This window comes from Myotis yumanensis, unplaced genomic scaffold (genome assembly GCF_028538775.1).
Source record: "Myotis yumanensis isolate MYYU_CA2020_CCGP unplaced genomic scaffold, mMyoYum1.0.hap1 SCAF_12, whole genome shotgun sequence".
NCBI classification, from domain to species: domain Eukaryota; kingdom Metazoa; phylum Chordata; class Mammalia; order Chiroptera; family Vespertilionidae; genus Myotis; species Myotis yumanensis.
The window spans coordinates 992,463-1,018,862 of NW_027223763.1; the positions used below are offsets into that span (position 1 = coordinate 992,463).

Here is a 26,400-nt window from a genome sequence, read left to right on the forward strand (position 1 = left end):
CAGAGCTGTTCCCCAGGTGACCGCACCGTCGGCATCGCCGCCAGCCGGCCGTGAGCCCAGCTCCCGCGCCCTTGCAGCCCTCACTCTGGCTCTGGCTGCGGCAGCCTTCCTGAGTGTGAAGCGCTGCCTCGCGGAGGGTTCCTTGTGTGTGATGGTCAGTGAAGTCGAGCATCTTCCTACGAGCTCGTTAGCCATTCGAACATTTTCTTTTAGGGATTCGAGTCCTTCCTTCAGTTCGGTTCTCTTTGTTGCTGGTCATCAGCGCTCGTTCTCCGCAGGCACCTCGTTCCGTTCGCTCGCTCTGTGGCGTCCACAGGTGTTGTGCTGCTTTTACGACTGAAGGTGGGACCCTCCCCCAGCAGAAGGCTTGCCTGGCTTTATGATGGAATTGCTTCGCCGAGGGCATGCGCTGTGTGGCACACGGTTGCTTGTAGTGCTCCTTGGTCACCCTTACTGTTGAGGGAGGGGTAGCACTGCTCACCTCGTATCCTGACTTTCCGTCTTTTCTCTCTTTCTTGGTCAGTTTAGCCAAAGGTTTGTGATTATGTTGAAGCCTCAGAGAAGTAACTTGATTTTGTTGCTACTCTATTGCTTTTTTCTTCTCTATTTCATTTATTTCCACTCTAATCTTTTTTTCTTTTCTATTTCTTTTGCTTGCTTTGAGTTTAGTTGCCCCTTTTCTGGTTTCTTTTTTTTTTTTAAATTAATATATTTTATTGATTTTTTTACAGAGAGGAAGGGAGAGGGATAGAGAGTTAGAAACATAGATGAGAGAGAAACATCGATCAGCTGCCTCCTGCACACCCCCCACTGGGGATGTGCCCGCAACCAAGGTACATACCCTTGACCGGAATCGAACCTGGGACCCTTCAGTCTGCAGGCTGACACTCTATCCACTGAGCCAAACTGGCTAGGGCCTTTTTCTGGTTTCTTAAGTTGGAAGCTTAGGATCTTGGTTTAAGTTCTTTTCTGATATGGGAGTTTAAAGTGATATATTTTCCACAAAGTGCTTCTTTAGCTGTGTTATGGAATTGTGTCCCCCTCAATGATATGTTGAAGTCCTAGCCCCTCCCACCTCAGAATGTGACCCTATTTGGAAATAGGGCCATTGCAGTTGCTTTCGGAGGTTGCATGTGAGTAGGTGGGCCCTGATTTCATAGGACCTGTGTCCGCATCAGAGAGAAGGCCTGTGAGCACAGACGGAAGATGATGTGAAGGTGCACGAAGACCACGCCATGTGCCTGGAGGGATGTACTTACCAGCTAGGAATACCTAGGAGGCCCCTGGAGGGGCAAGGAAGACGCCCCCTAGCGCCGTCAGAGAGCGTGGTCCCCGACACCTTGGTTTTGGCCTTCTGGCATCCAGAACCGGGAGACGGTGAATTCCTGTGGTTGTAATTCGCCAATTTAGGGCGCTCTGCTGCGGCGGCCCTGGCGCACTCAATCCAGTGGCCTCCTATACATTTCGAAATGTTGTGTTTTTATGTATTTTTTTCAGTGCAAAATATTTCTATTTTCCCTTGTGATCCCTTTTACCCATGGGTTATTTAGAAGTGTGTTGTTTAATTTCAAATATTTTGGTATTTCCCAGATTTCCCTGTCGTGTTGACTTCTAATGTAATTTCATTATGGTCCTGCTTTGTTATTTGTGTATTTTTGTTGTTGCTGTTGTTAATCCTTACCTGAGGATATTTTTCTATTGATATTTAGAGAGAGTGGAAGGGAGGAGGAGAGACCGAGAGAGAAACATCGCTGTGATTGGTTAGGGCTGCTTTAGCCTCCATTTGTTTAAATTGGTTAGTTTTTTAATGGCTCAGATCCTGTTCTGTCCTGGAGCGCGTTGGCCGAGTGCTGAGCAGACCGCGGTGGGCTTGGCCGTGGTGGGGTGGGCTGCTCCGTGGCAGGGGTCTTGGTCTCTGGTGTTGAGTCCTCCTGTTCATCCTTATTTCCTTTATAGTTTCTCTGTACGTCTCTGACAGTAGGGTGTTGGATATCCCACTCTTATTGATGAATTTCCTTTTCACTGTTGTCAGTGTTTGCTTCATGCATGTGAGGCTCTGTTGTTAGTGTTGTGTGTATTCGCAGTTGTTCTTTTATTGTGAAATGCCCTGCTTGTCTCTAGCAGGGTTTCTTGTTTGCAGGTCCATTTTGTCTGGTAGCCGTCTGGCCACTTCAGTTCTCTTACGGTTTCTCTTTGCATCCTGAGCCTTTTCCTTGCCTTTTATTTTAAAATCTTTGTGTCTTTCCATCTGAGACGTGTCTCTAGCAGACACATAGTGAGACCATATTTTTAAAAAATATGTTTTTATTGATTTCAGAGAAGAAAGGAGTGGAAGAAAAAGATAGAAACATCAGTGATGAGGGAGAATCATCGATCAGCTGCCCCTGTACGTCCTACATGGGGGATTGAGCCCTCAACCCGGGCATGTGCCCTGATCCTGGTTTCTAGGTCGATGCTCAACCACTGAGCCACGCTGGCCAGGTTACTGTCATATAATCTTTTTTTTTTTTTTAAATATATTTTATTGATTTTTTACAGAGAGGAAGGGAGAGAGATAGAGAGTTAGAAACATCGATGAGAGAGAAACATCGATCAGCCGCCTCCTGCACACCTCCCACTGGGGATGTGCCCGCAACCCAGGTACATGCCCTTGACCGGAATCGAACCTGAGACCCTTCAGTCCGCAGGCCGACGCTCTATCCACTGAGCCACACCGGTTTCGGCTCTGTCATATAATCTATAGTAATTATTCATTTTCTTTTGCTGTTTGCATGAAGTCTGAGAATGCTGTTTAGAAGATATTGCCACCTTTAAGAAGGGACTTCAGGTGTTTATTGTTTTGTATTTCGAGCTACAGCCTGGACTTGCCTGGAGGGCTGGCCTAGCTGTGGAGGGGAGTGGGGGTGGGTGCGCGTGTCTGCAGTGGGTCCTGCTTCTCTGTGATGCGGTGCGTGGGCGCCGGGCTCTGAAGCTGAGCTGCTCATGACCGGCTGGTCGAGTGCTCAGGTGCCCTTGGGCGCCACGTGGCCTCAGACTCCTTCCTAGGTTATCTGTCAGTTTTTTTAAAATTTCTTTATTGATTAAGGTATTACATATGTGCCCTTATCCCACCATAACCCCCCCAACTCATGCCCTCACCCCCCTGTTGTCTCGGGGAGCGATTTGTGTGGGGGCTGAACTGTTACTGATGGTTCTGTAGGATTCTCCACCATTTTTAGGGCGTTGACAATTGTACAAATGGTTTCCTTCTGAGAAAATGAAAATTATTTTAGAATGTTTGTCAATCTGAGGTTTCAGGTGCACCGTGGGCCCCCACTGGGGCACGCTCCCTGCCTGGAGCTGCCTCTATTTCATGACCCTGCTGAGAAAGGGCACTGAGCGTGCCAGCACCTTCCGTCTGCCGTTGGCTGTAGCGAGTGGCACTCACCGAGGAGCGTGGATGGAGGTTGGCTGTAGCGAGTGGCACTCACCGAGGAGCGTGGATGGAGGTCCTCTTCCCCGTCAGCCCCTTCCACAGGCGCTCTGGGCCGGTGTGGCCTAGGAGGTAGGGTCCCCCCCCCCCCCCACAACCCTGCTTGAATGGAGTGGGGAGCGGGGGTAGGAGGGCCCCCCAAAGCTGCAGCGCTGAGAGCTGGGTCAGGCTGGTCACCTGGCGGGAAGAGGGAAGAAGCTCCTAACTTCTCCAGTCATGCTGCTGGGAACCGGCTAACAGGGCGTCTCTGTTTCCTCCTTCCCTGCCCGGTGGTCCCGGTGGCGGTGATGGGAGAGGCTGGGAGGGCACGAGTGAGAGAGGGCAGGCGCTGGGCTCCCTGTGGCCCGAGGAGCTGGCCTTGTCCCTGTCACTTCCCCCATGTTCCATGCAGGCTGCAGAAAAAGGAGTCTGTCTCCGCCCCCCCCCACTGGCTCCCACCACTCCCCACTGGCTCCCACTACTCCCCAAGAGGCCCTTGGAAGGGGTGCCTTGCCCATCGGGAGCCGCGGGCATGGCAGGTTGGGGGATGGCCTGTTCAGGCCGCCGAGATCTGATTGGGAGACGCCATTCCCCTGGAAGGACGGAGCAGGGAGGCTGTGACAGATGCAGAGACTGAGGGACACAGGTCTCACTGGGGCGATCTCAGCCGTTCCCTGGAAAGCGAGCTGGGTGTGAGCTAGTGGCAGGCATGTCCTGGGGGCCTGGGAGGGGCTGTGGGTTCAGCCTGGGAACAGCAGGAGTGGCTCCTAGGCTGCCGTCCTAGACAGCATTCTTGGCACAAAGGGTGGGGGAGGGTAGGCCACTCTCCTAGATCTGAGGAAACGCCAGCTCCGCCCGCGGAATGAGGAAGAGGGAACAATAGGGAGGGCTCTGTGCCGGCCCCTGGCACCCGGGCGGCTGGTCCTGCTGTGAAGGGGCCGAGAGGAACCACTGCACCAGGTGTGCAGACGGGTGATGTCCAGGTCAGAGGGGTTGATGTTGGCCCTCAGCTCACAGGGAGCGTTCGTTTTCATCCTCAGAGAAAAAGGAAATGCTTTTAGAGGAGAGGTCCCCAGGCCTTCAGGTCGCCCTCCGCCCTGTTGTCGCCCTCCCCTTCTGCCCCCTTCCCTCTCTTGTCTCTTCCCCTCCCTCCATTCCTCCCCATGTCCTTCCCCCTAGATGAGCGGTCCTTCCGTGGAAAGGGGGGGCCAAGGGAGACCATTGGCAAGTGCAGACTGCAGCCTGGGGGGGCGGGGGGAGGCAGGGCCTGTGGGGAAGCAGGGCCAGGGAGAGGCCTGTTTGCTTTTCATTTTAAGAGAAGTTTAGAGATGGGAGGTGTTTAGCGTCAGAAGATTATTATCTTCTGCTTTAAGTGGGATGAGTCATCTGTGACCATGGCATTGAGAAAACAGAACAACAGAACCAAAAAGAAAAAGTTTAAGTGAAGAAAAGTTGTAGTGAGTTTTAAAATTAATGTATTCGGTCAAGCATTTTGTCTCCTTTTTAGAGAACTCGAGGAGGAAAGGTAAACTCTGAGGCTGTTTCTCAAAGGCCTGGCCTTTTTGGCATCTGAAATGTGGTAGGAATGTGTGTCTCGCCCGCCCCGGTGTGCGCACCCAGGAATGTGTCTTATGTAGAATTTGTGAGCTCAGTGGGTTTCACGGAATCAGAAAAGAGCCCATGCAACCCTCTCACCTTCGGAAGAAGCCCTTCTCAGAGTTGAATCAGATGCACTGGCTGCCATGGAGGTCCCTTTCCTGCCAGCATCTCCCACTCCAGACTCGCTTTTAAAGCAAGAGAGAGTGCTGGGAGGAGAGCTCATAGCTACTTGGTAGCCTCTGGACGGCACATTTGTTCTTTCCTGCCTTGGAGAGGTGCTGGGGCCAGTGGGAAGGCAGCCAAGCTGGAGGCAGGGGTGCCCGCTGTCCCCCTCTAGGAGCATGATTGACATGGGGCTTCTAGTCTCCTTCTAGAAGAGGACTGTCTTTCCCTCCCTCCCTCCCCCCACACACCTACCATCCACCCATCCCTCCACCCGCCCTCCATCATCCATCCACCCACCCCACCCTCCCATCCACCACTCATCCACCCACCCACCCACCCACCCACCCACCCACCCACCATCTATCTACCCATCCATTATCCATCCATCCACCTACCACCCACCCACCCACTCATTCACCCACCCACCATCTACCTACCCATCCATCATCCACCCACCCACCATCCATCCACCCATCTATCTACCCATCCATTCATCCACTACCACCCACCCACCCACTCATTCACCCATCCACCTACCCACCCACCCACCATCCATCCATCCATCCACCCACACACCACCCACCATCCATCCATCCATCCATCCACCCACACACCATCCATCCATCCACCCACCACCTATTCATCCATCCACCCAGCCACCATCCATCTATCTATCCATCCATCCATCCATCCACCTGCTCACCATCTACCCATCCATTCATCCACCTACCACCCACCCACCCACTCATTCACCCATCCACCCACCATACCCACCCATCCACCTATCATCCATCCATCCAACCTGTGTTAATTACCTATTCTATGCCAGGATTACTAGTCTGAAAACTTGGGTATGTCAGTGAGCAGAGTATGAAAAATCCAGAACATTTCATCATGCTAAAAAGAAACTTCACAGCATCAATGTCCCTCCTCATTTTTCTCCTCCCGGTAACCCTTGGCAACCACTAATGTACTTGGTGTCTCTGTAGATTTGGATGTTCTGGACATTTCCTGTAAATGGAGTCATGCACTATATGCCTTTGTGACTGGCTCTCCTGTGCTGTCTTCCAGGTGCTGTCTTTTGGTGGCGTCACAGTGGGGGGACCACACACTGCTCCTCATTCAGCAGCTGGTGGTCACGTGGAGGGCTTCCCCTCCATGCTGCATCGGCCAGCATCCTTTTTCATCATAACGTGAAAAATATTTTTCCTGTTTTGTGGGTTGGCTTTTCACTCTCTTGAAGCACAAAAGTTTTTAGTTTTGATAAAAACCCAGTTTATCTTTGTTATTTCTTATGTGAAAATGATATTTGATCCAAGACTTAGAAGAGGGAAGGGCGTGACTTCTGGGGTGAGAAAAACAAAACAGAACAGTGCTCAGGCGGAGCTGGGAGGGGGGCTGGCTGCCCGTGAGGGTGAGGAGCCCTGCGGTCAGCTGGGAGCGCCACTCGGCTGAGCCTAGAGTGAGGGCTGGCGCGCAGCTGTGCACAGATCCTCTGGCTGCCGGCGTGTGAGGTCCTAGGAGCCCGTGGGGTCCGTGCGAGGCTTACGGCCTGCTGCTCCCCACCTCTCCTTTCACGGGACACCTCCCGCCAAGCCTCTCCTCTCCCTCCGCTGACTGTGCCCCCACCTGGGGGCTGCTCTCCTGGCTGCTGGCCGGGTTCTGCCCACCTGCCACCTTCTCAGAGCCTCCCATTCTCACGCTTGCTCCTTCCTCCCTGCCCTCCTCCCTTCCTCCCTCTTCCCTGGGGTGCAGGCAGGGCTCTGACCGTGGGGCTGGACCACCCGCAGCTCATCTCCTGCTTTGTCCTGCCCTGACCCCTCCTTCCAGACCCAGTGCTGCTGTGGCCCTGCGAGGTGGGACAGCGGTCAGTCAGCACTCCCCCCCCCCCCCCCCGGCTGCCATCCATGGCTCGGTGGTTGACCATGAACCTATGAACCAGGAGGTCACAGTTCGATTCCCGGTCAGGGCACATGCTGGGGTTTTGAGCTTGATCCCCAGTAGGGGGCGTGCAGGAGGCAGCCGATCAATGCTTCTCTCATCATTGATGTTTCTGTTTCTCTCTCCCTCTCTCTTCCTCTCTGAAATCAATAAAAATATATTTTTAAAAAGTCTCCAGTGTGATTAGGAGTGTGGTCTTCAGTTGATGAGGGAGAAGGGAACACATTGCCCGGGTTTTCTCCACTTGGTCTAGTCTGGTGGCCACCAGATGGCGCCGTTGCTCTTGTGAGCCACAGCCGATGGCAGGTGCAGCTCTCCTAGCAACCGGGGCGGTGTTGGCGGTGTTGCAAGAACCACCTTTGCCACTTAAGGTGATCTGCTGTTAAGCAAAGTGCTTAACAAAGGGCCGTCTTCTCAAGTCCGGGCGGCCTCACGGAGAGGAAGACCTCGGAGGATAGGGGCTCTTCCCAGCAGCCATTTGTGGAGCACCTGTAGGTACCTGTACGGACAGCACCACCGGCCCTCGTGTGCTCACAGGCTCCGCCCCTCTCTGCGGCTGCCTTTGTGTTCGTGGTGTTGCACACGGGATTGCTGCTCACGTGCCTCTTCGATCTGAGAAAAGGAGCCCGCTTCTCCCTTTTCTTGGTGTATAACTGACCTCCCGCCTTCAGAAGGGAAGGTGCCCGCAGGAGAGACCGCTGTGGAAGCTGCGCCATCATGGGAGGGGGAGGAGCCTGGTGCTAGCCGGGGCCCTGAGGATGTGCAGGGACTGTCCTGAGGTCAGGTCACCCCCTGCTGTGTGGGCCGTGCGCCTGGACTCGTCCTGTGGCCTCCCGGAGCCTGGGCTGCTCCGGAGACCTTGGGCAGCAGACGGCTCGCAGGGGAGCTGGGCGGGCAGCTGCTCCGCGGGGCGGGGCGGGGCGCAGGGCCCGTCCTCAGGGAGTCGCCCCGCCATGGCCAGTGTTTCACAACTTCTTTCTCACATCCAGGCACTTTCAGCTGTTCCTCATGTTGGTAATTGTGTGAGGTATGTATCGATGGAGGGTAGAAATGACAAAATCACTAGGAATCTGGTAGCACTCCCCACATGGAACAGAGCTTGTCTTTGTGGTGACTTGGTATTTGCTCAGCCCCAGCGTGCGCAGAGTGAGCGCCTGGGAGTTTGTGGGTCCTCCCCTGACCCGTCGTCCTCAGGAGCCCGTGGGTCTGGAGCGGAATGACCTTGCCCTGGGACAGCCTGGAGCCCAGTGTCTCTGGCTCAGGGCTCGGGAGGTGGGTGAAGAGGGAGGGGCCGCGAGGAGAGCATCTGAGTCCTGAGGGACGACAGCGACGCCACAGCCGCAGCCCGTGTCAGTGGTGGAGCCGGGGGAGCCTCTGTCCTCATCAGGCGGAGCTGCAAGGAGCAGGTTCCAGGAGCTCCAGGAAATGAACCAGGATTGGGACCTGCCGGCCTCTATCAAGGGCCATTAGGATGAGAGACATGAAAGGCCCGGCAGCTGTCCGCCGGCCCCTCCCCTCCCAGGGCCCGCACTGCAGCCTCACCCGGCTCCTGCTGGGCAGACACCCAGAAGCGCCCTGACTCAGCTGGGCTTCTCTTCTGTTCTCTCTGTCTTGCTGTCCAGCTCAGCTGGGGGCCTTGCTGGGCAGCCGCCTGTGTGATCTGAGTGCAGGAGGCATCTGGATGCCAGAGGCCTGCGCTTTACAGTTCATTGTCATCCTCAGGGACAAGGGCAGGCCCCGTTCTGTAGGGCATCCCCGTGAGGAGGAGGCAGGGGGGGCAGGCGCAGCAGGTGGGAGCTGGAGAAGCCACAGGCCGGCGGGCTTTGCGGAAGAGGTGGATCTTCGCGGATGAAAGCAGAAGGAAGACGTGCTGTGGCCGAAGCTCCAGGGGATTGCTCAAGGGAGGCCCGCATGAGGCGGTGGACTCATCCGGGTGCTTGACAGGCCAGAGCATGGGCGTGTCAGGGTAGGGTCAGCAGGCTTCTGTAAATGGCCGGGTGTGTAGGCCTCCAATTGTCTGAAATGCCTCTTCTTTTTTATTTCTGTCAGTTAAAAAATGTACAAAAACGATTCTTCGCTGGTGGGAGTGTGGGTTTGGGCTAGATGAGGGCAGTGGGCACGGTCTGCCCACCCTGGCCTCCCCCGAGCAGCGCCCTCCGTGCTGTGCCACGGAGTGTGAGCCCGAGCTCAGGGTCACGGGGACCCCGTGTTTTAAGGAGACGCTGGTGAGATCACAGCTGTAGACGGAGAATTAACTGCAGAATGGATGTTGGACCCAGAGGAGCGGCTGGAGGTGGGACTTTAGGGACGAAACAACTAAAATAAGAAGGTGGGGTGGAGTGGAGAAGAGGCGCAGGCGAGGGGACGCCTGACGAGGGCGTGCGTGGCCCTGCCGCCGTGGTGACAGCACTGGGAAGAGTAGGTGTCTTCAGTACCAGGCTGGTGAAAGGATAGATGGCAAACCAGTGTGCGCTGTAACCGCGTGTAAAACCCTGTCGGCATGCGAGGGGCTTACTCGAGGGGGTGGGATCGTGGGTGATGTTCATTTTTTCTTATTTATACTGACACCCCTTTCCCCATGGCATTGGCTGGAGCCCCCAGTGTGTGGAACAGCATTAAGCAGAAGCAGCAAGTGGAACCTCCTTGACTGGGACCCAGTCTTACAGGAAGAGCATTGAGCATTTCTCAGAGATGCGCTTTATCAGGATGAATGTTTTTTTAATCATGAGAGAATTTACCAGACGCTTTTTCCTGCATCTATTGAAATGGTCATTGTGATTTTGTCCCATATTCTGTTAATATTTGTTACATTGGTTTTCAGACGTTAAACCAGCGTTGGGTTCTGTAGTTTTGTTGTGCGTCTTTGACTTGCTCTGTTTCCTGTGTGAACTGTGCTCACAGAACGAGTGGGGAAGTGCTGTTTCTTTGTGCCAACCCGTAATTACTGGGGGGTGGAGTATGCCTGCTGGCCATTTGGGAATGCCTGTTCAGTTCCTTTGTCCATCTTTTTGTGGTTGTCTTTTTTAAAAAATTGATTTGTACTTGTCTCTTCCTTCTAGAGTTGAATAACATTAAACCTGTTTATTGTACCAGCCACGCGGTGGAGCCTGTGTGTGACGGGGTAGCTCACCGTGGACGGAAGTGCCCCACCGTGGTCTCTGAGGCTCTGATCGGAGATGGGTTCAGATGGGCACTAACAGCCTGGGTGGCATCCTGTTCACCCCAGTTGGCGGTGTTGCAAGGCGCATGGGGGACGTCTGTCAGTCACATGAGTATGTTTGGATGGCTACACACAAACGAGAGGCCCGGTGCACGAAAATTCCAGGGGTCCCTAAGCCCAGCCTACGCCCTCTCTCACACCAGGAGCCCTCGGGGGGTGCCTGACTGATGGCTTAGGCCCGCTCCCTGCTGGCCCTGCCCCCCACCAACTGGTCATTCCGCTGTTTGGTCGATTTGCATATTAGGCTTTTATTATACAGGATGTTATAGTAATTGGCTTATGAGTAATTTTTATCTTTTAGTTTTTCCCAATTCCCCTTACTTAAATTTAAAAACGATAGAGTAATGAATGAATTTTCCTTTTGAAAACCAAATCCTGTTTAGGCAGGATCTACCCTGCCTTCTCTCACCCTTTCCAGCTCTGCCCACAGCTTCTATGGGGGTGAGTCTGGGGGACGGCCTTCCAGAAATACATAGGATCGTTCTGTATACGAGTCATTGTTTTTCTGTCCATAGAATTGTTTTTCTTTTGAAATACGGTCAAACTTAATAGAAAAGTTGCAAGTGTCATGAAAGGTTTTTATGACCCATTTGAGATTAGGTTGCCTCCTAGATGCCCTGTGCCTCCTAAATAATGTCAGTGTGTTTCCTGCAAAGACACTCTTACCGAACACAGCATAGCCACCACCACCAGGACAGTAATATGTATTTTCACAAGTATATTTATCTGCCGTGCTGTTAGCAGTATTATGCCGTGTGCCCTTTCTACGGTGCAAATGCCATTTTCTATTGTATTGTTCCATAGGCATCACTCCTCTCTTTTGAAGTAGCCCTTCCTGACGGCACTGGTTTCCTTAAGGAAGTACCTGACTGCGTCTGAAAGGCTGGGTGGGCCCCTCTCAATCCCCCCTTCCTTTATTGTGATAAAATGTACTTACGCGTACATTTTCATCATTTTAACCATTTTTAAGTACTGTCTGGTGGCGTTAAGCATTTCACAATGTTGCACAACCATCATCACTGTCTGTTTCTAAAACATTTCACCCCCCAGAAACTCTGTACCCGTAGAGCAGTAACGTCCCTCCCCTGCCGTCTACCTACTGTTTATCGTCCGTCCCGTGTAAGTGGAACTTTACAGGTTTTGTCATTTCCTGTTGCTTCTCTCACTTAGCATGATGTTTCAAGGTCCGTCCATGTTGTAGCCTTTGCCAGAAGTCCATGCCTTTTTCTGGCTGAGTTCTGTTCCCCCGTCTGTCTGTCCCACATCTTCTTTCTCTCCCTCTGCTGAGGGACACGCGTGTTTTCATCTTCTGCCTCCTTTGCGTGATGCTGCTGTGGACGTTTGTGTGTGAGTATCTGTCCAAGTGCCTGCCCAGGGCTGGAATTGCTGGGTCATTTGGTAACTTTTTTTAAACTTTCTGAGAAACTGCCAGACTGTCCCACAACAGCTGGATCCTTTTGCGGAAGTTCCCACCAGCCACGCACGAGGGTTTCCGTTTGCACAGCCGCCCCACACTGGGGTGGCCCCACACTGGGGTGGCCCCACACTGGGGTGACCCCACACTGGGGTGACCCCACACTGGGGTGGCCCCACACTGGGGTGGCCCCACACTGGGGTGACCCCACACTGGGGTGGCCCCACACTGGGGTGACCCCACACTGGGGTGGCCCCACACTGGGGTGACCCCACACTGGGGTGGCCCCACACTGGGGTGGCCACACACTGGGGTGGCCACACACTGGGGTGGCCCCACACTGGGGTGACCCCACACTGGGGTGGCCACACACTGGGGTGGCCACACACTGGGGTGGCCCCACACTGGGGTGACCCCACACTGGGGTGGCCACACACTGGGGTGGCCACACACTGGGGTGGCCCCACACTGGGGTGGCCCCACACTGGGGTGGCCCCACACTGGGGTGGCCCCACACTGGGGTGACCCCACACTGGGGTGGCCCCACACTGGGGTGACCCCACACTGGGGTGGCCCCACACTGGGGTGGCCACACACTGGGGTGGCCACACACTGGGGTGGCCACACACTGGGGTGACCCCACACTGGGGTGGCCCCACACTGGGGTGGCCACACACTGGGGTGGCCACACACTGGGGTGGCCACACACTGGGGTGACCCCACACTGGGGTGGCCCCACACTGGGGTGGCCCCACACTGGGGTGGCCCCACACTGGGGTGGCCCAGCGTTTGATGGCAGCCAGTGGGTGAGGCGCCGCTCCTGTGGTGCTTGTGATGGGCCGGCGCCGCCCAGCAGCCGTCCTCTCCACTCGGACCGCCTCTCTGCCTCCTGGGCTCTGGTGGGTTTGTTCCTTCCTCCTGAATATGGGAGCTTTAACATCCTTCTCTTCCCATGACACATACATGGAGCACGTTCACTAAAAGTTTACAGGAAATTGCTGATTCTATTGAAATGCAAAATAGGCAGAGCTAAATGAGAAGGCTGGCAGAACTCGAAGAATTTGGAACTGGCATAAAGTGAGAATTGTGAAAAACACCAGGCCGAATTGATTGCTCAGGTGCCAGAGCATTACAGGGAAGCGCCTTCTGTTGACATCATCATGAAGTATTTCTGTGCCTCGACATTTCTAATGGCTGCTTGTCATTAAATGATCTTTTCCAGTCAACTTTGTTACTGTGGGAAGGAGTTTTTACAAGAGGAGAAAAAGCCGGCAGCGTGAGCGCCAGGCAGGTCTCCGGAGAGGGCAGGTGTCACCAAGCTTGATTTGTCGTCCTCTCCAAACCCAGAGGAGCGGTGTGAACTAGGAAGTGGGCTTATTTGTGGTGGGAAGAGATGTGTGTGACTGTCTCCACTTGGAGGACAGCCAGACTCCAAGTCCACGGTGAGCCCAGCCTGTTCGCACAGCCCTCGGGACCGACGCCTGCTCTAGCTGACACCAACCCCGGCCCAGGCCGGGCTAGTTTCTGTGCTCTGCAGACGAGGTGACCAATAGCACAGCTTCTTGCCGAGGGGCGGGGCCATGCTTTCCCGGTTCCGAGGCACCTGGCACTTCCCAGGTTCTGGTCAGGGGACGGGGTGCTGGCAGGGTAGGTCCTCACTCAGCTGCCCACCTGGGCACGGGCAGGAAGGGCACTGTGGCCATTGTCTGGCATGGTCATCTGCAGCCGTAGTGCTGGTTGACTGTGCCCCGGGGGCCAGCACGTCCCAGGGCAGAGGGGATGGCTTTCCTGGCCTGTGAGCCGAGCACTGGGCCGGGGCACCTGCAGGCTCACACATGCGCACCTCTGGTGGTTGAGGCTGGTTCTGTGGCTGCTGACCGGACGTCCCCCGCAGCTTCTCCTGTGGTCTAGGCTCCTCACAGTGTGGCTGCGCTGATGTCAGTGCCCAGCCTCCGACTCCAAGGGGCGGACACTGGCCACAGTTCCGGGCCAGGCAGGTGCAGTGGCCCGTCCAGGGATACCCCTTTCTGGAGCAGCGTCAGCGTGGCTGTTGGCGGGCCGTGGGCATGGGCTCTGTGCTGGTCTGGCCGTCAGTCTTTGGAAAACGGGGCGGAGAGACCTGTCCAGGCGAGGGCAGGAGGTCGACGCTGGTTTTCTCCTTTGCAGACAAGCCAGGGGAGGGTTAAGTAGCAGATGAACAGAGAGTTTGTTCCCTTGAATGTAAATTATGGAGCAACTGTATGTTAATTGTGTTTTCCAAATTTAGGAACTAACTCCTTTTTCTGCCAAGGGAAGAAACAAAAGGACAAAAGAGGAAAAAGGAAATCTACCAGCTGTTGAAAGGGTTCATTCTCTCCCAACCCCTTGACAATGAGCTAGTGAACTGCTGCGTTGGGAATCGCTTACCATTAGGCAGTGGGCGCAGAGCGCTCTCCATCGCAGGAGTGTCCTGGCCGGGAGATGCGTCCGCGTGTGAGCCCCCACTCGGCATGGGCAGCGCTTCTCCAGGGACGAGGCCAGCTCCGGCCCAGGTCTCGGGTGGCGGTGTCTAAAGCAGAGAGGAGCAAGGGGCAGCGCGGAACTCGGCATCTGCTGTGGCTGGAACCACACGTCTCGCTGCCTCCTGTGCTGCTGCGGGATGTGGCCGCCCAGTGAGGAGTCGGTTACACACGTGTCATGCCCGTGGGTCATGCCTTGGGTTCTGGTGCTCTCAGTGGGGAACCTGGGGTCTGCATCATCTGGCCTCCAGAGGCGTATGGCACTGCCTTCTCGTTCGTGGCCTTGCAGTGGCCACTGCGGTGGCTGGAGGGCCCGGACAGAGCCTTCCGGGTCATGCTCATGTCTCACCAGAGGCTGACCTTCCCGGCCATCCCAGGAGGCCGCCGCATGGGCCAGCCCTGGGTGACTCAGGGTGACCTCACTTACCGGCTCTGTAACGTAGGTTGTTGGACATTTGAAACTCGGTGAGTCTCTGTCACAGCAGAACACACTCTGAAATCCTGGTGCGAGCACGCTGCTTGTTACAGTGGCTCCATAGCCCGGGCCGTGCGCCCCCACCTGTCCTGACCCTCCTCCCGCAGGGCCCGCGCTATCCAGCCACCACAGTGACTGTCACCTGGGACATGGTTTGGGTTCAGGACTCTATTCAGAGAAGTCATGGTGGCGAATGGCTGGTCTGCCTCGCAGGTTCCAGTCTGACAGTTGTTTCCCTTTAGCAGGCAGTTCCGGCCAAGGGGGAGACCAGGCAGGACTGCTGCGTGAAGACCGAGCTGCTGGGAGAGGAAGGTAAGGGGACCCCGTCCGGCTTCTCCTCTCGCCCCTCCCGGCACGCAGGCACACGCAAGGTCTAGGGAAAGAAAGCCTCATCGAGGAGTGAAAAGCAGCCCTTCAGGTCCCCCCAGAACAGCCACCTGAACAGTGCTGGGTGCAGGGGGTGCTCCTGCCAGAGGGCGCGCTGCTCGGTTCTCGCAGCCACACGCTGACGCTGCCTGCGTCTCGGACAAGATAAAACGAGGCTGGGGAAGCACGCCCTCCCTGGCTCCCCTCAGGCCTTTTCTAAATCCAGTGGTGAGTGAGGCCAGGGACTCCCCTCACACCGGGCCCGGAGCTGAGGCCAGGAGCCACCAGACATGTCCGCAGCAGCCAACCACGTTGCATGCCTCCAGCCTTGTAGGGCTTCGTCCTCCGCCCCCTGCAGCCGTGGCCTTACCTTCTTTGGCAGCACCGCCCTGGTGACTCTCATCTGTATTTCCCTGGTGATCTTGAGCATCTTTTCATGTGCTTGTTAGCCACTTGTGTATCTTCTTTGGAAAAATGCCTGTTCAAGCCATTTGCGTTATGGAAATGGGTCGCTGATGTTTGTAGCATCTGACTCCCCCCTCTGTTGCAGAGCTCTCTATGGCTGCCGATGAAGGCTCCCCCGAGAAGCCGGGAGGAGATGCCTACGTGGCTGCAGACGGGGCCACCAACGGGTCCTGTGAAAGGAGTGATAGCGGCAGGCATGTCACCCCAGCTGAGCACACTCAGGACAATGCAAAAGCCAGCCCCCAGGAAGGTCCCAATAAACTGACCCGGATAGCGGAGAACGGGGTTTCAGAAAGGGACGGGGACGTGGGGAAGCAGAACCACGACCCGGCTGACGACCTCACGCAGACGGCTGTCATCGGGAGCAACGGGTACTTCCTGAGCAAACCAGCCCTGCAGGAGCCGGCCCTGCGGGTCCCCAGCACCTTGGCACCCTCCCTCCCCGGCCATGCTGCGAAGACTCTCCCAGGAGCGGCTGGCAAAGGGCGGACTCCCAGTGTGCTCTCTCAGACGCCAGCCGCCGCGCCAGCCAGGCCCGGGGAAGGGAGCAAAGACTCAGAGGACAAGAAGCCCGCGGCCCTGGGCGCAGATGTCAAGGTTCATAGGGCTCGGAAGACCATGCCGAAGTCCGTCCTGGGCCTGGTAATGTGCCCGTCGGGGCGGGGCAGGGGCAGCGTCCTTTGTCTTCTCTTTTGTTTGTGCCCTGGCAGGTGGGCATCAGTGCAGGAAGGAGCAGGGCAGCAGTGGGTGGCCGCCTGGGGGTGGGAGGTCAGGAGACGCTGCTCACAGTCGGAGGGGCTGCGGCGCAGCGGGCCCTCAGCCGGCGCTCTGGGCTGTGCTGGGCGGCGCCTGTGGCCCGCGAGTAAACGCATCTCGGACTCCACTCCTGCTCGGGCTGGGGACTTCCCTCCAGCCCCGAGCCCACGCCGTCTCCCCGGGCAGTGAGTAGACAGGAAGTGGGTGGGCCAGGGCCACAGTCTCTCAGACGGAGGGACGGGGGACCGCACTGAAGACACGTCCAGGTCTCTGCCCTTGCACCCAGCCAGCAGCTGGGGGCTTGGTGCCGAGAATAGGCGGGTTCCCGATTCACGCCGAGCCAGTTGCCTTTGCTGCTGTTCCCACATCTGCGAGCCCGCATGCCACCTGCACTCTGAGGGCCCGCAGGGCTGCGCGTCTCCCCTCCTGTGGATTCAGGCTTGTGGTCAGGTCCCCTGGGGTTTCTCGCACGGGCATTGCTGGGGAGCACGCTGCGGCCCGTCCGTCGTCCGCAGGGTCCTGTGCTTCCCTCTGGGCCGCCTCCCGGTGGGCCCTGAGGGCCTGGCTGCGTGTCTCCTCAGCGCCAGGAACATGCTCCGTGCGCTGCTCTGTCCGTGGACATGGGTCTTCTGCCTTCTCGCATGGCAGCTCACAGGGTTCCAGTTTTGACATTTTTGCTGGTCATTTCATATATTGATATTTTTAATTTTCACCGCTACTTTTTTCATAGTGTTCTTAGCTATATTTTGTATTACTCTTTTTATTTATTTTTTTGTTAATGCTCACTTGAGGATATTTTTTCCATTGATTTTTAGAGTGGAAGGGGAAAAAGAGAGAGAGAAACATCTATCAGTTGCCGCCCCTACGCACCTCGACTGAGGATTGAACCCGCAACCTTTTGGTGCGCGAGGCGATGCTCCAACCCACTGAGCCGCCCAGCCAAGGCTTGCACACATTCTCGTCTGGACCTATGTTTTCGTTTCTCTGTGTTAATCCGGGAGCACAATTGCAGGATCATGTAATTGGAGATTTAGTTTTATAAGCAATTGCCAAGCCACCTTCCAGACAAGCCATGGCATGTTACACCCCCAGCATGGGCTGAGCAGCCCAGTTCCTCGCCAGCGCTGGGGTTGCCGCCGTTTTAATTTTGGCTGTGAGACTTCGTTGTGGTTTGATTCTGCACACACTGGTGGCCATTGTGTGTCCTTCACGCCCGTTCCTGGGTTTACCGCGTGTCTTGTGAGCGGGAGGCTGCGGACAGGAGCCGGTGCTGGGTCTGCGTCTGCCGACCCCCTGGCCTTGCGTGTCCTCATGCTCTCAGTGTCTCGCGGGAAGCTCTTCCTGTTGATGAGGTCCAGCCAGCAAAGGGGGAAGCTCCTCCTCTCATGGCTGATGCGTTCGGTGTCACATCCAAGAGCTCACAAGCCCTAGGTCCCCAGATTTCTCTGGTTCTTAGGAGTTTTTTACTTTCATGTGAACTTTAAATATAGGATTCATTTCGAGTTAATTTTTGTATTAGGTGTGAGGTTTAGATGAAGTTCATTTTTTGTGCCTACTTTTTTTTTTTTTGGTCCACCATTATCAATTTCAAAATGCTTGTGAGAAATTTTACATCACTTACTTAATCTCCTCGAAAGTAGACTTTTATTCCATTCCCTCTTCCAGGTGTTTATTCTACCACATTTTTATTCTTGAGGATCTTTTGTCACCTCATCAGGTTCCTCTAGGGCAGTGGTTCTCAACCTTCCTAATGCCGCGACCCTTTAATACAGTTCCTCATGTTGTGGTGACCCCCAATTTCATTGTTACATATTGAACATAATTAAAGCATAGTGATTAATCACAAAAACAATATGTAATTATATATGTGTTTTCCGATGGTCTTAGGCGATGCCTGTGAAAGGGTTGTTCGACCCCCAAAGGGGTTGCGACCCACAGGTTGAGAACCGCTGCTCTAGGGAAAGAAAGCAATTTGAAATTTAATATCGAGTTTCTCTGACCATGTGCTTATTAAGTGTTAGCTTTGTTTGAATTGAGTTATTATGATTATTAGTATGCAGTTGGCTGCAACACATCATTTTGTTGGAAATTCCTGAACATTCTCCGGCTGGTCAGTTGTAGGAAAAGAGCATGGAAGGGTTTGAGGCTTGGAAACTGTTTTCCTGAAGGCCACGCCCGCTGCTCCACAGCCTGGAAACTGCTCCTTGGGGTCCCTGTAGGGGGAGGAGGAAATGCCCGGCCAGGATGGCGAGGACCGAAGGCCCCTTGGATGTGGTGCCTCTTGCTTTACAATTGGCCTCTGCTGCCCTCAGGATGGCCTGCTCCCCAAACCCAGTTCTGACTTGTTTGGTTTTCTTTGGAATCTGAGCTTTATTGAAAATTGTGAGTTTTTTAAAAAAAATTATTGATTTTTAGAGAGAGAGAGAAACATCAGTTTGTTGTTCTACTTATTTATGTACCTGTTGATTATATATTAGTATAATGTGTGTATATATATTTTTTATGCATTTATTTTTAGAGAGAGTGGGAAAGGACGATAGAAAGGAACATTGATGAGAGAGAAACATTGATTGGCTGCCACCTGCATGCCCCCTATTGGGGATCCAGCTTGCAAGCTAGGCATGTGCCCTGATCGGGTATTGAACCAGTGACCTCTTGGTGCATGGAATGATGCTGAACCAGCTGAGCCATACCAGACGGGCATTGGTTGATCCTTCTTGATTTAATATATACGTATATATTAGAGGCCCGGTGCACAAATTTGTGCACCAGTGGGGTCCCTCGCCTGGCCTGCGGGATCGGGCTGAAACCAGCTTTCCAACATCCCCTGAGGGGTCCTGAATTGCAAGAGGGCGCAGGCCAGGCCGAGGGACCCCACTGGTGCACAATCGGGACCAGGGAGGGGCGCGGAAGGTTGGCCAGCCAGGGAGGGGCTGCGGGAGGGCTCCAGGGCATGTCTGGCCCATCTCGCTAAGTCCTGATTGGCCGGACCTCAGCAGCAAGCTAATGTACCGGTCAGAGTGTCTGCCCCCTGGTGGTCAGTGCACATCATAGCGAGTAGTTGAGCGGCCTTAGCATGTCATTAGCATATTATGCTTTGGTTGAACGGACTGACTACTGGACACTTAGCATATTATGCTTTTATTATATAGGACTAGAGGCCCGTTGCACGAAGAGATTCGTGCAATAGGCCTTCCCTTCCCCTGGCTGCTGGCACTGGTTTTCCTCTGGCACCCGGGACCCAGGCCTTCGCTCCAGCCGGAGCCTTCAGTCTTCACGGCTCCGGACAGAGCCTTCAGTCTCTGCTCCTCCGCTTCGCCCCTGTGTATGCAAATTAACCGCCATCTTTGGGCTAATTTGCATATGCTCCTGATTGGCTGGTGAGCGTAGCGGAGGGACGGTCAATTTACATGTTTGTCTATTAGGTAAGATATTTTATTGATTTTAGAGAGGAAGGGAGAGAGAGAAAGAGAAACATCAGTGATGAGAGAGAATCATCGATTGGCTGCCTCCTACACGCCTGCAACCTGGGCATGGAACTGTGACCTCCTGGTTCATAGGTCGACGCTCAACCACTGGGCCACGCCAGCCAGGCATTGGTTGATTCTTATATGTGCACTGGCCAGAGTTCAAACCCACAACCTTGGTATATGGCAGTGATGGCAAACCTGTGACACGCGTGTCAGAGGTGACACGTGAACTCATTTTTTTGGTTGATTTTTCTTTGTTAAATGGCATTTAAATATATAAAGTAAACATCAAAAATATAAATCTTTGTCTTACTATGGTTGCAAATATAAAAAAATTTCTATATGTGACACGGCACCAGAGTTAAGTTAGGGTTTTTCAAAATGCTGACACACCAAACTCAAAAGGTTCGCCATCACTGGTATATGGGGATGACAGTCTAACCAACTGAGCTACCTGGCCAGGGCTTGGAAATTGTGTTTTAAGACAAGTCATTTCAATGATAAAATGAATGTTGCAAAAAATGTATCTTTGTAAGAGTGTAAAATGCTGGCGTTTGCAGGCCACACTTCTGCTGTCCCCCGGCAGTGCAGTTGGTTTGCCCTCCCCTCCTCCCCCCTTCCCCCACCCCCCCAGTGTTGGTCCCATCAAAAAGCAATAAATAGCATGGCAGGTACCTCCACTGCTTGGGCAAAGAAAGTGGAAGTTTCTAGAAGGGAGCCTTTAGTCCTGCATTGAGGTCCTTGTTACCTTGGCCCGCATTGCAGCCCCATTTCTCTGCCTGAGTTGCACACACTGCAGGGGCGTCAGCACAGTGGCCCCTTAGCTTTCTCCTTCTATCTGTGTCACCACATCCCCTCCTCCCACGTGTGCCCCCGGAATTCTCCAGGTTCTGAGAAAAAGGTGCAGCCAGTTCGTGGAGCTCCCCGCCATCCTCAGTGCAGTCACTGCCCATCCTGTGCGGTCGCGCCCGCTTGTCTGGAAGGAGCCGTGGTCTGTGCTGTGAGGGCTCACCCCCGCCGCGGAAGGTGGCCGCCGGGACACGGGCGGTGGCGAGGACTGGACCCTGTGCCAGTTGGGGTGCCGGGTGGGGTCTGGGCCAGCCTGGTGCGGGTGGGCGGCAGGTGTGACGCAGGTGCGCTCTGGGAGTGCGACAGCTGTCCTCTGTGGGGGAGGGGCTCAGGCTTGGGTGGGGTGCCCTGGGCCCATCAAGGCAGCCTCTGTGGGAGGCAGTTCTTGGCTCATGTTTTTGCTTTTACAAATAATAGAGCCCTAACAAAATCGAGAATCTTGCTTTTTGTTGTTGTTATTTTTTAGATTTTCAAAATAACATCTTAAAGAATAGGTTTGTCCCTCAGTAGCCTGTGTGGCCGTTTCCCCTCAGGGTTTGTTTTCTCTAAGACCATGCCTTCATTTGTCCTCAAGCTGCTGATTTGAGGGGACATCAGGGAGCAGAATGTGATGCCTGTGTTCAGTGACTGTTAGACAAACCTGTCAGCATTTTGCAGGGCGAAGGAGTTACATTGAAACAGTGCTCCCTGTGCCACGGCGGAGGGTGGAGGCTGTGGAAGGAGCAGCACTTGGATCAGGTGGGAGAGCGTCCTTGATAGAGGGGTAGAGGGGTGCGCCAGGGGCCAGCTAGAGCCCGCAGGGTCAGCCGCCGCCTGGACCGTGACCCCAGGCAATGAAAACACACACAGCATAAAATACACCATCTTAGCCAGTGTTGTGTCCAGTTCTGGACATGAAGGACATTCACGGTGTGGAACCCCCATGAACCTCTCCAGGACCTCATCTTCCCAGATGGACACTGTCCCCTTCAACACTCATCCCACCGCCTCCCCCCCCCGCCCACCACCAGGGATTGTCTGTCTCTGTGGGTCTGACTCCTCCAGGGACCTCGTGTGTGTGGGACCCACAGGACTTGTCCTTGGAGTCTGGTTCTTTCACTCAGCGTAACGCCCCCAAAGGGCATCGGTGGTAGCAGGAAGTCCTTCCTGCTCAGGGCTGAGTGATGTGCCGCGCGGAAGGACCACAGGTGGCTTAGCCGTGCCTCTGCGATGTCAGCCCTGGGCTCCTGTGAGCAACGCTGCTCTGAACCGTCGCGTACAAGTATCTCCTTGAGGCCCTGGTTTCCGTTCTTCCGGGTGTCGGCCCAGGAGCGGGACTGCCGGGCGGCCTGCCGTCTGTAGTTAGCTTTCCGAGGCCCCTCCACTGTCCCACAGCAGCTGCACTTGCACATGGCCGCCCGCAGTGACCAGCTACAGTGTCCACCCCCTCGCCAGCACCTGTTTTTCCTGTGTGTGTGTTGTAATTGGGGCGTAATGGATAATTTTATGGTGGTTGTTTTTCGAAAGTAGCCATTTTAATGGTATGAGGTGCTATCTATCTCATTGTGAGTTTTTAAAATATATATTTTTTTATTGATTTCAGAGAGGAAGGGAGGTGGAGAGAGAGAGAGAGAAACATCAACGATAAGAGAGAATCATGGATCGGTTGCCTCCTGTACGCCCCCTACTGGGGATCGAGCCTGCAAACCTGGGCATGTGCCCTGACTGGGAATGGAACTGCGACCCCCTACTTCATAGGTCTGTGCTCAACCCCTGGGCCCCCGGCCGGGCTCCTTGTGGATTTGAGTTGGTTTTCCTGGTGACGGGTGAGGTTGAGCATCTTCACGTGCTGGGTGGCCATTGGTGTGCCTTTGGAGAAACGAGTGTTCACATGATTTACTGATTTTTTAATCTGATTGTTTTGCTGTTGAATCGTAGAATTTTCATATATTCTGGTTAATTTCTTATCAGATATATGATTTGCAAATATTTTCTCCCACTCCTTGGGTTGCCTTTTCATTCTATTGATTGTGTCCTTTGATGCACAGAACATTTTTTAAAAAAAATATATTTTATTGATTTTTTACAGAGAGGAAGGGAGAGGGATGGAGAGTTAGAAACATCGATGAGAGAGAAACATTGATCAGCTACCTCCTGCACACCCCCTACTGGGGATGTGCCTGCAACCCAGGTACATGCCCTTGGCCGGAATTGAACCTGGGACCTTTCAGTCCGCAGGCTGATGCTCTATCCACTGAGCCAAACCGGTTAGGGCTGCACAGAACATTTTAATTTTGAAAAGTCTAATTTTCCCATTTATTCTTTTGTTGCCTATACATTTGGTGTCATGTCCAAGAAATCACCACCAAACCCAGTGTCACGAAGCTTCCCACTGTTTTCTTCTAAGAGTTTTTGTAGTTTTAGGTCTTGGATCGTTTTGAGCTAATTCTTGTACCTAGTGAGATGTAAGGGCCCATCTCCATTCTGTGTGCGGATGTCCAGTTCCCAGCGGCACTTGTTGAGGATGCTTACCTTGACTCTTCGTTGCACCTCCCGTGTGCGCAGTGGACCTGGTTAGGCTGAATGGGATTTAACATCCATCCCCCTCAAGGCTGTGGGTGGCTGTGCATGACCCCAGGGCCGGAGGCTGGACGTCGGATCCAGGCTGCTGGGGCCTCGGCAGGCTGAGCACGCGGACAGGGTGAGGAGCTCTGTACACTCAGCAGAGACAGAGATGCGTGTGATTTTTCTGTTGTGCCATTTGCGGGTGCCGCTCAGGGCAGCCGTGATGGACACCCTGCAGGCACGATCGGAGATCTTTTGATGCCGCCCGTTGAGGGTACTTTTAGTCATAACTTATTAATAAATTGGGCTGGCGCACTTCTGCACAGGGCCAGGTGGAAGTACTTAGGGTTTTGCCACACGGGGTCACTGCTGCTGCTTCTCCTTCCCTTTAAAAATGTAGACACCGTTCTCAGCTCACGGCGCTGACCCGTCCAGTCCCCGGAGCGGGCGCCACTTCCTCCCGCCTCTCACGGGAACTCATCTCGGTGGCGGGGCGTTGACCGGAAGGAGCTGTGCCGGGGGCCGTGGTCTCCGTGCGGCTGCTGGTGTGTCATTCCGGTCACTGACTGCCTGTGTCCTGAAGCCCGCAGCCAGCAAGGACCCCCGAGAAGCTCGAGGTCATGAGGAGCCCGCAGAGGAGCTCAGCAAGGACGTTTCTGATTTTGGACGACAGCAGCTTTTGCCCCCGTTCCCACCCCTTCATCAGTCGCTACCTCAGAACCAGTGCTACGTGGCCACCACGAAGTCACAGACAGGTGAGGCCCAGCGTGGGCGTCTCTGGACACGTGTCTCCCACCTGCACCTGCCGAACCAGAGCCCTGTGTGACTCTGCATGTGAGCGTGCGTGGGGGGGTGGGGGGGCGCTGGCGTCGGCGGGTCCTGGGCTCCCCTGGAAACCTGCAGCCCCCCCCTCCCCGCCCCCCGGCCTTGTCAGTCTCACGTGAAGATGGCCTCCAGGACAGACTCTCACTGCCTGGTCGCCCTGTTGGGTGGAAGACGCTGGCGGGGGAACTCCCCGTGTTATTGGGGGCCTGTGGGTGGAGGGTGCGGGGAGCGGTGCTCTGGCTCCAGCTGTTGTCCACCCCTTTCCTGTGGTGTCCTCGCTCTCCTAAGCCTGCTTCTGTTCGTGCTGTTGGGGCAGTGGCTGAACATGTGGTTTTGGTTGGGCCTTTGGGGCAGGTGGCTGCACGGTGGCCCCACCCGAGGAGGCCGGTGGATGTGCCTTGGGGTGGCGGGGGCTCGCTCTTGAGCTGCTGGGACACAGTTCCTGCAGACAGGACGGCCCCCTTCAGTGTAGAAAGGCCCTTTGCATGAGGCCTGCGCATGTGGGCATAGACATGCAGGTGAGCCCGGTCAGCCTGGTTGCGGGGGTGTGGCTGCTGCCCCCCGTTTTCCATAGGCTGCCTGGGGCGTGTCCACAGTCAGAGCAGTATGTCTTCTGGGCTTTTTTTTTTTTTTAAATATATTTTATTGAATTTTTACAGAGAGGAAGGGAGAGAGATAGAGAGTTAGAAACATCGATGAGAGAGAAACATCAATCAACTGCCTCCTGCACATCTCCCACTGGGGATGTGCCGGCAACCCAGGTACATGCCCTTGACCGGAATCGAACCTGGGACCCTTGAGTCCGCAGGCCGACACTCTATCCACTGAGCCAAACCGGTTTCGGCTGTCTTCTGGGCTTTAAAGTACTTCCTGCCGGTGCAGGGACTCAGCCGGCATCTCCGCGCCCGTTTCAGCACCGGCACAGCTGTATGCTCCCCCCATGCGCCTCCTGACCCAGGAGCCGGGGTGCAGACATTGGCCCCTTTGGCCTCTAGATACTTCAGTGTTGCTTCCTACAGTGACAGTGTAGTGTCCCTGGAAACAGGGCACTGCCACCACGGGGCAGTAGCCATGCCGTGACTCCGTGGCCAGCTTTTGCCAGGTGCCCTGTGAATGCCCTTTTCAGCAAAGGAAGCAGTGTCTGTCAGTGGGTTTCAGAAACTTCTAAACCCTGGAACTTTAAAAAAAGTGTTTAGTTCCGGCTGTTGTCCACCACTTTTCTGTGGGCGCTGTCACCCAGCGCCCTCCTGCCCTCCGGGTGGTGGACGGAGCGAGGAGGAGGGTGGTGGGAAGGGCACTGTGCAGGGGCGGGGCTTTCAGGGTCCCATTTGCATCCGTACAGCTCAGTGTTTTATTGTGAGTTAAACGGACGCCCGTGAGCGCCCCTGCCCTCTGCCGCTGTGTCTGTGCTGAATGTTGGTGGTCAGGTCTGAGAGCTCCCCTACCTGGAAAACACATTTGAATGGCACTTCTTTTTCTTTCTTTTCTCCTTTTGACTTTTTTTTTTTTAGCTTCCTTGCCTTTTGTTTTAGCAGCTGCAGTGTCTCGAAAGAAAAAACGAAGAATGGGAACCTATAGTCTGGTTCCCAGGAAAAAGACCAAAGTATTAAAACAGAGGACGGTGATTGAGATGTTTAAGAGCATAACTCACTCCACTGCCGGCTCCAAGGTGAGGGCGCGGCGGTGCCATGTGTCTGTCCAGGACTGTCTGTGGCCGACAGACCAAGGGTGAGGGGGGAGGCCTCAGTCCCTTCTGAAGGAGCCCAGGCTCTCAGGCGCCTCTGCTCTAGGCCACGCTTCCCGTCCAGGCGGTGGCGGCGCGCTGCGCTGAGGGCTAGCAGGCTGTCCTACTCCTGGCTCTGCGTGACGGATGTCCCCTGCCCGTTCCAGAGCGAGAAGGACCTGGGCGACAGCACCCTCCACGTGAACGGGGAGAGCGTGGAGATGGACTCGGAGGAGGAGGACTCCGAGGAGCTGGACGAGGAGGAGGACCAGGGCGCCGAGCAGGCTGCCGCCTTTCCCACGGAGGACAGCAGGACTTCCAAAGAGAGTGTGTCGGGGAGTGACCGCACCCAGAAGGTAGGCCTTTCCCTCCTCGGGCAGGAGGCTCCGGAGTGGACCATCGTGGGCCTGAGAGTCAGCAGTGGGCCTTCTAGGCCGCCCTCAAGTCCCTGTCTGCGTCTGACTTGAGTTTTTGTTTACTTTTCTTGCATTTTAGATTAGTTTCTTTTAATAGAGAAGCGTGTGTCTCCCTGTGCCTGTTTATTGAAGGGCATGGATGGAGCGCCTTAGGCTCTGGGTGGACAGGACTCACTTGTGGCCCGACTGCTCGTGGTGCTTGCTGCTGGCCGGTGCGACCCCT

General features: G+C 54.9%; 1 protein-coding gene across 6 annotated transcripts in view; it reads left to right on the forward strand.

Annotated features, from left to right (window-relative positions):
* EHMT1 (euchromatic histone lysine methyltransferase 1) overlaps positions 1–26,400 on the forward strand; it is a 77,322-nt gene that overhangs the window by 12,226 nt on the left and 38,696 nt on the right. For 4 of the 6 annotated variants that reach the window (XM_070430280.1, XM_070430283.1, XM_070430285.1 and 1 more), the window contains exons 2-6: positions 15,006–15,075; positions 15,680–16,236; positions 23,797–23,968; positions 25,550–25,707; positions 25,929–26,117. In XM_070430280.1, coding sequence (XP_070286381.1) covers positions 15,006–15,075; positions 15,680–16,236; positions 23,797–23,968; positions 25,550–25,707; positions 25,929–26,117 — 1,146 coding nt within the window. The remainder of the gene's footprint in view (positions 1–15,005; positions 15,076–15,679; positions 16,237–23,796; positions 23,969–25,549; positions 25,708–25,928; positions 26,118–26,400) is intronic. The other 2 variants (XM_070430282.1, XM_070430281.1) reach the window with 2 other exon arrangements.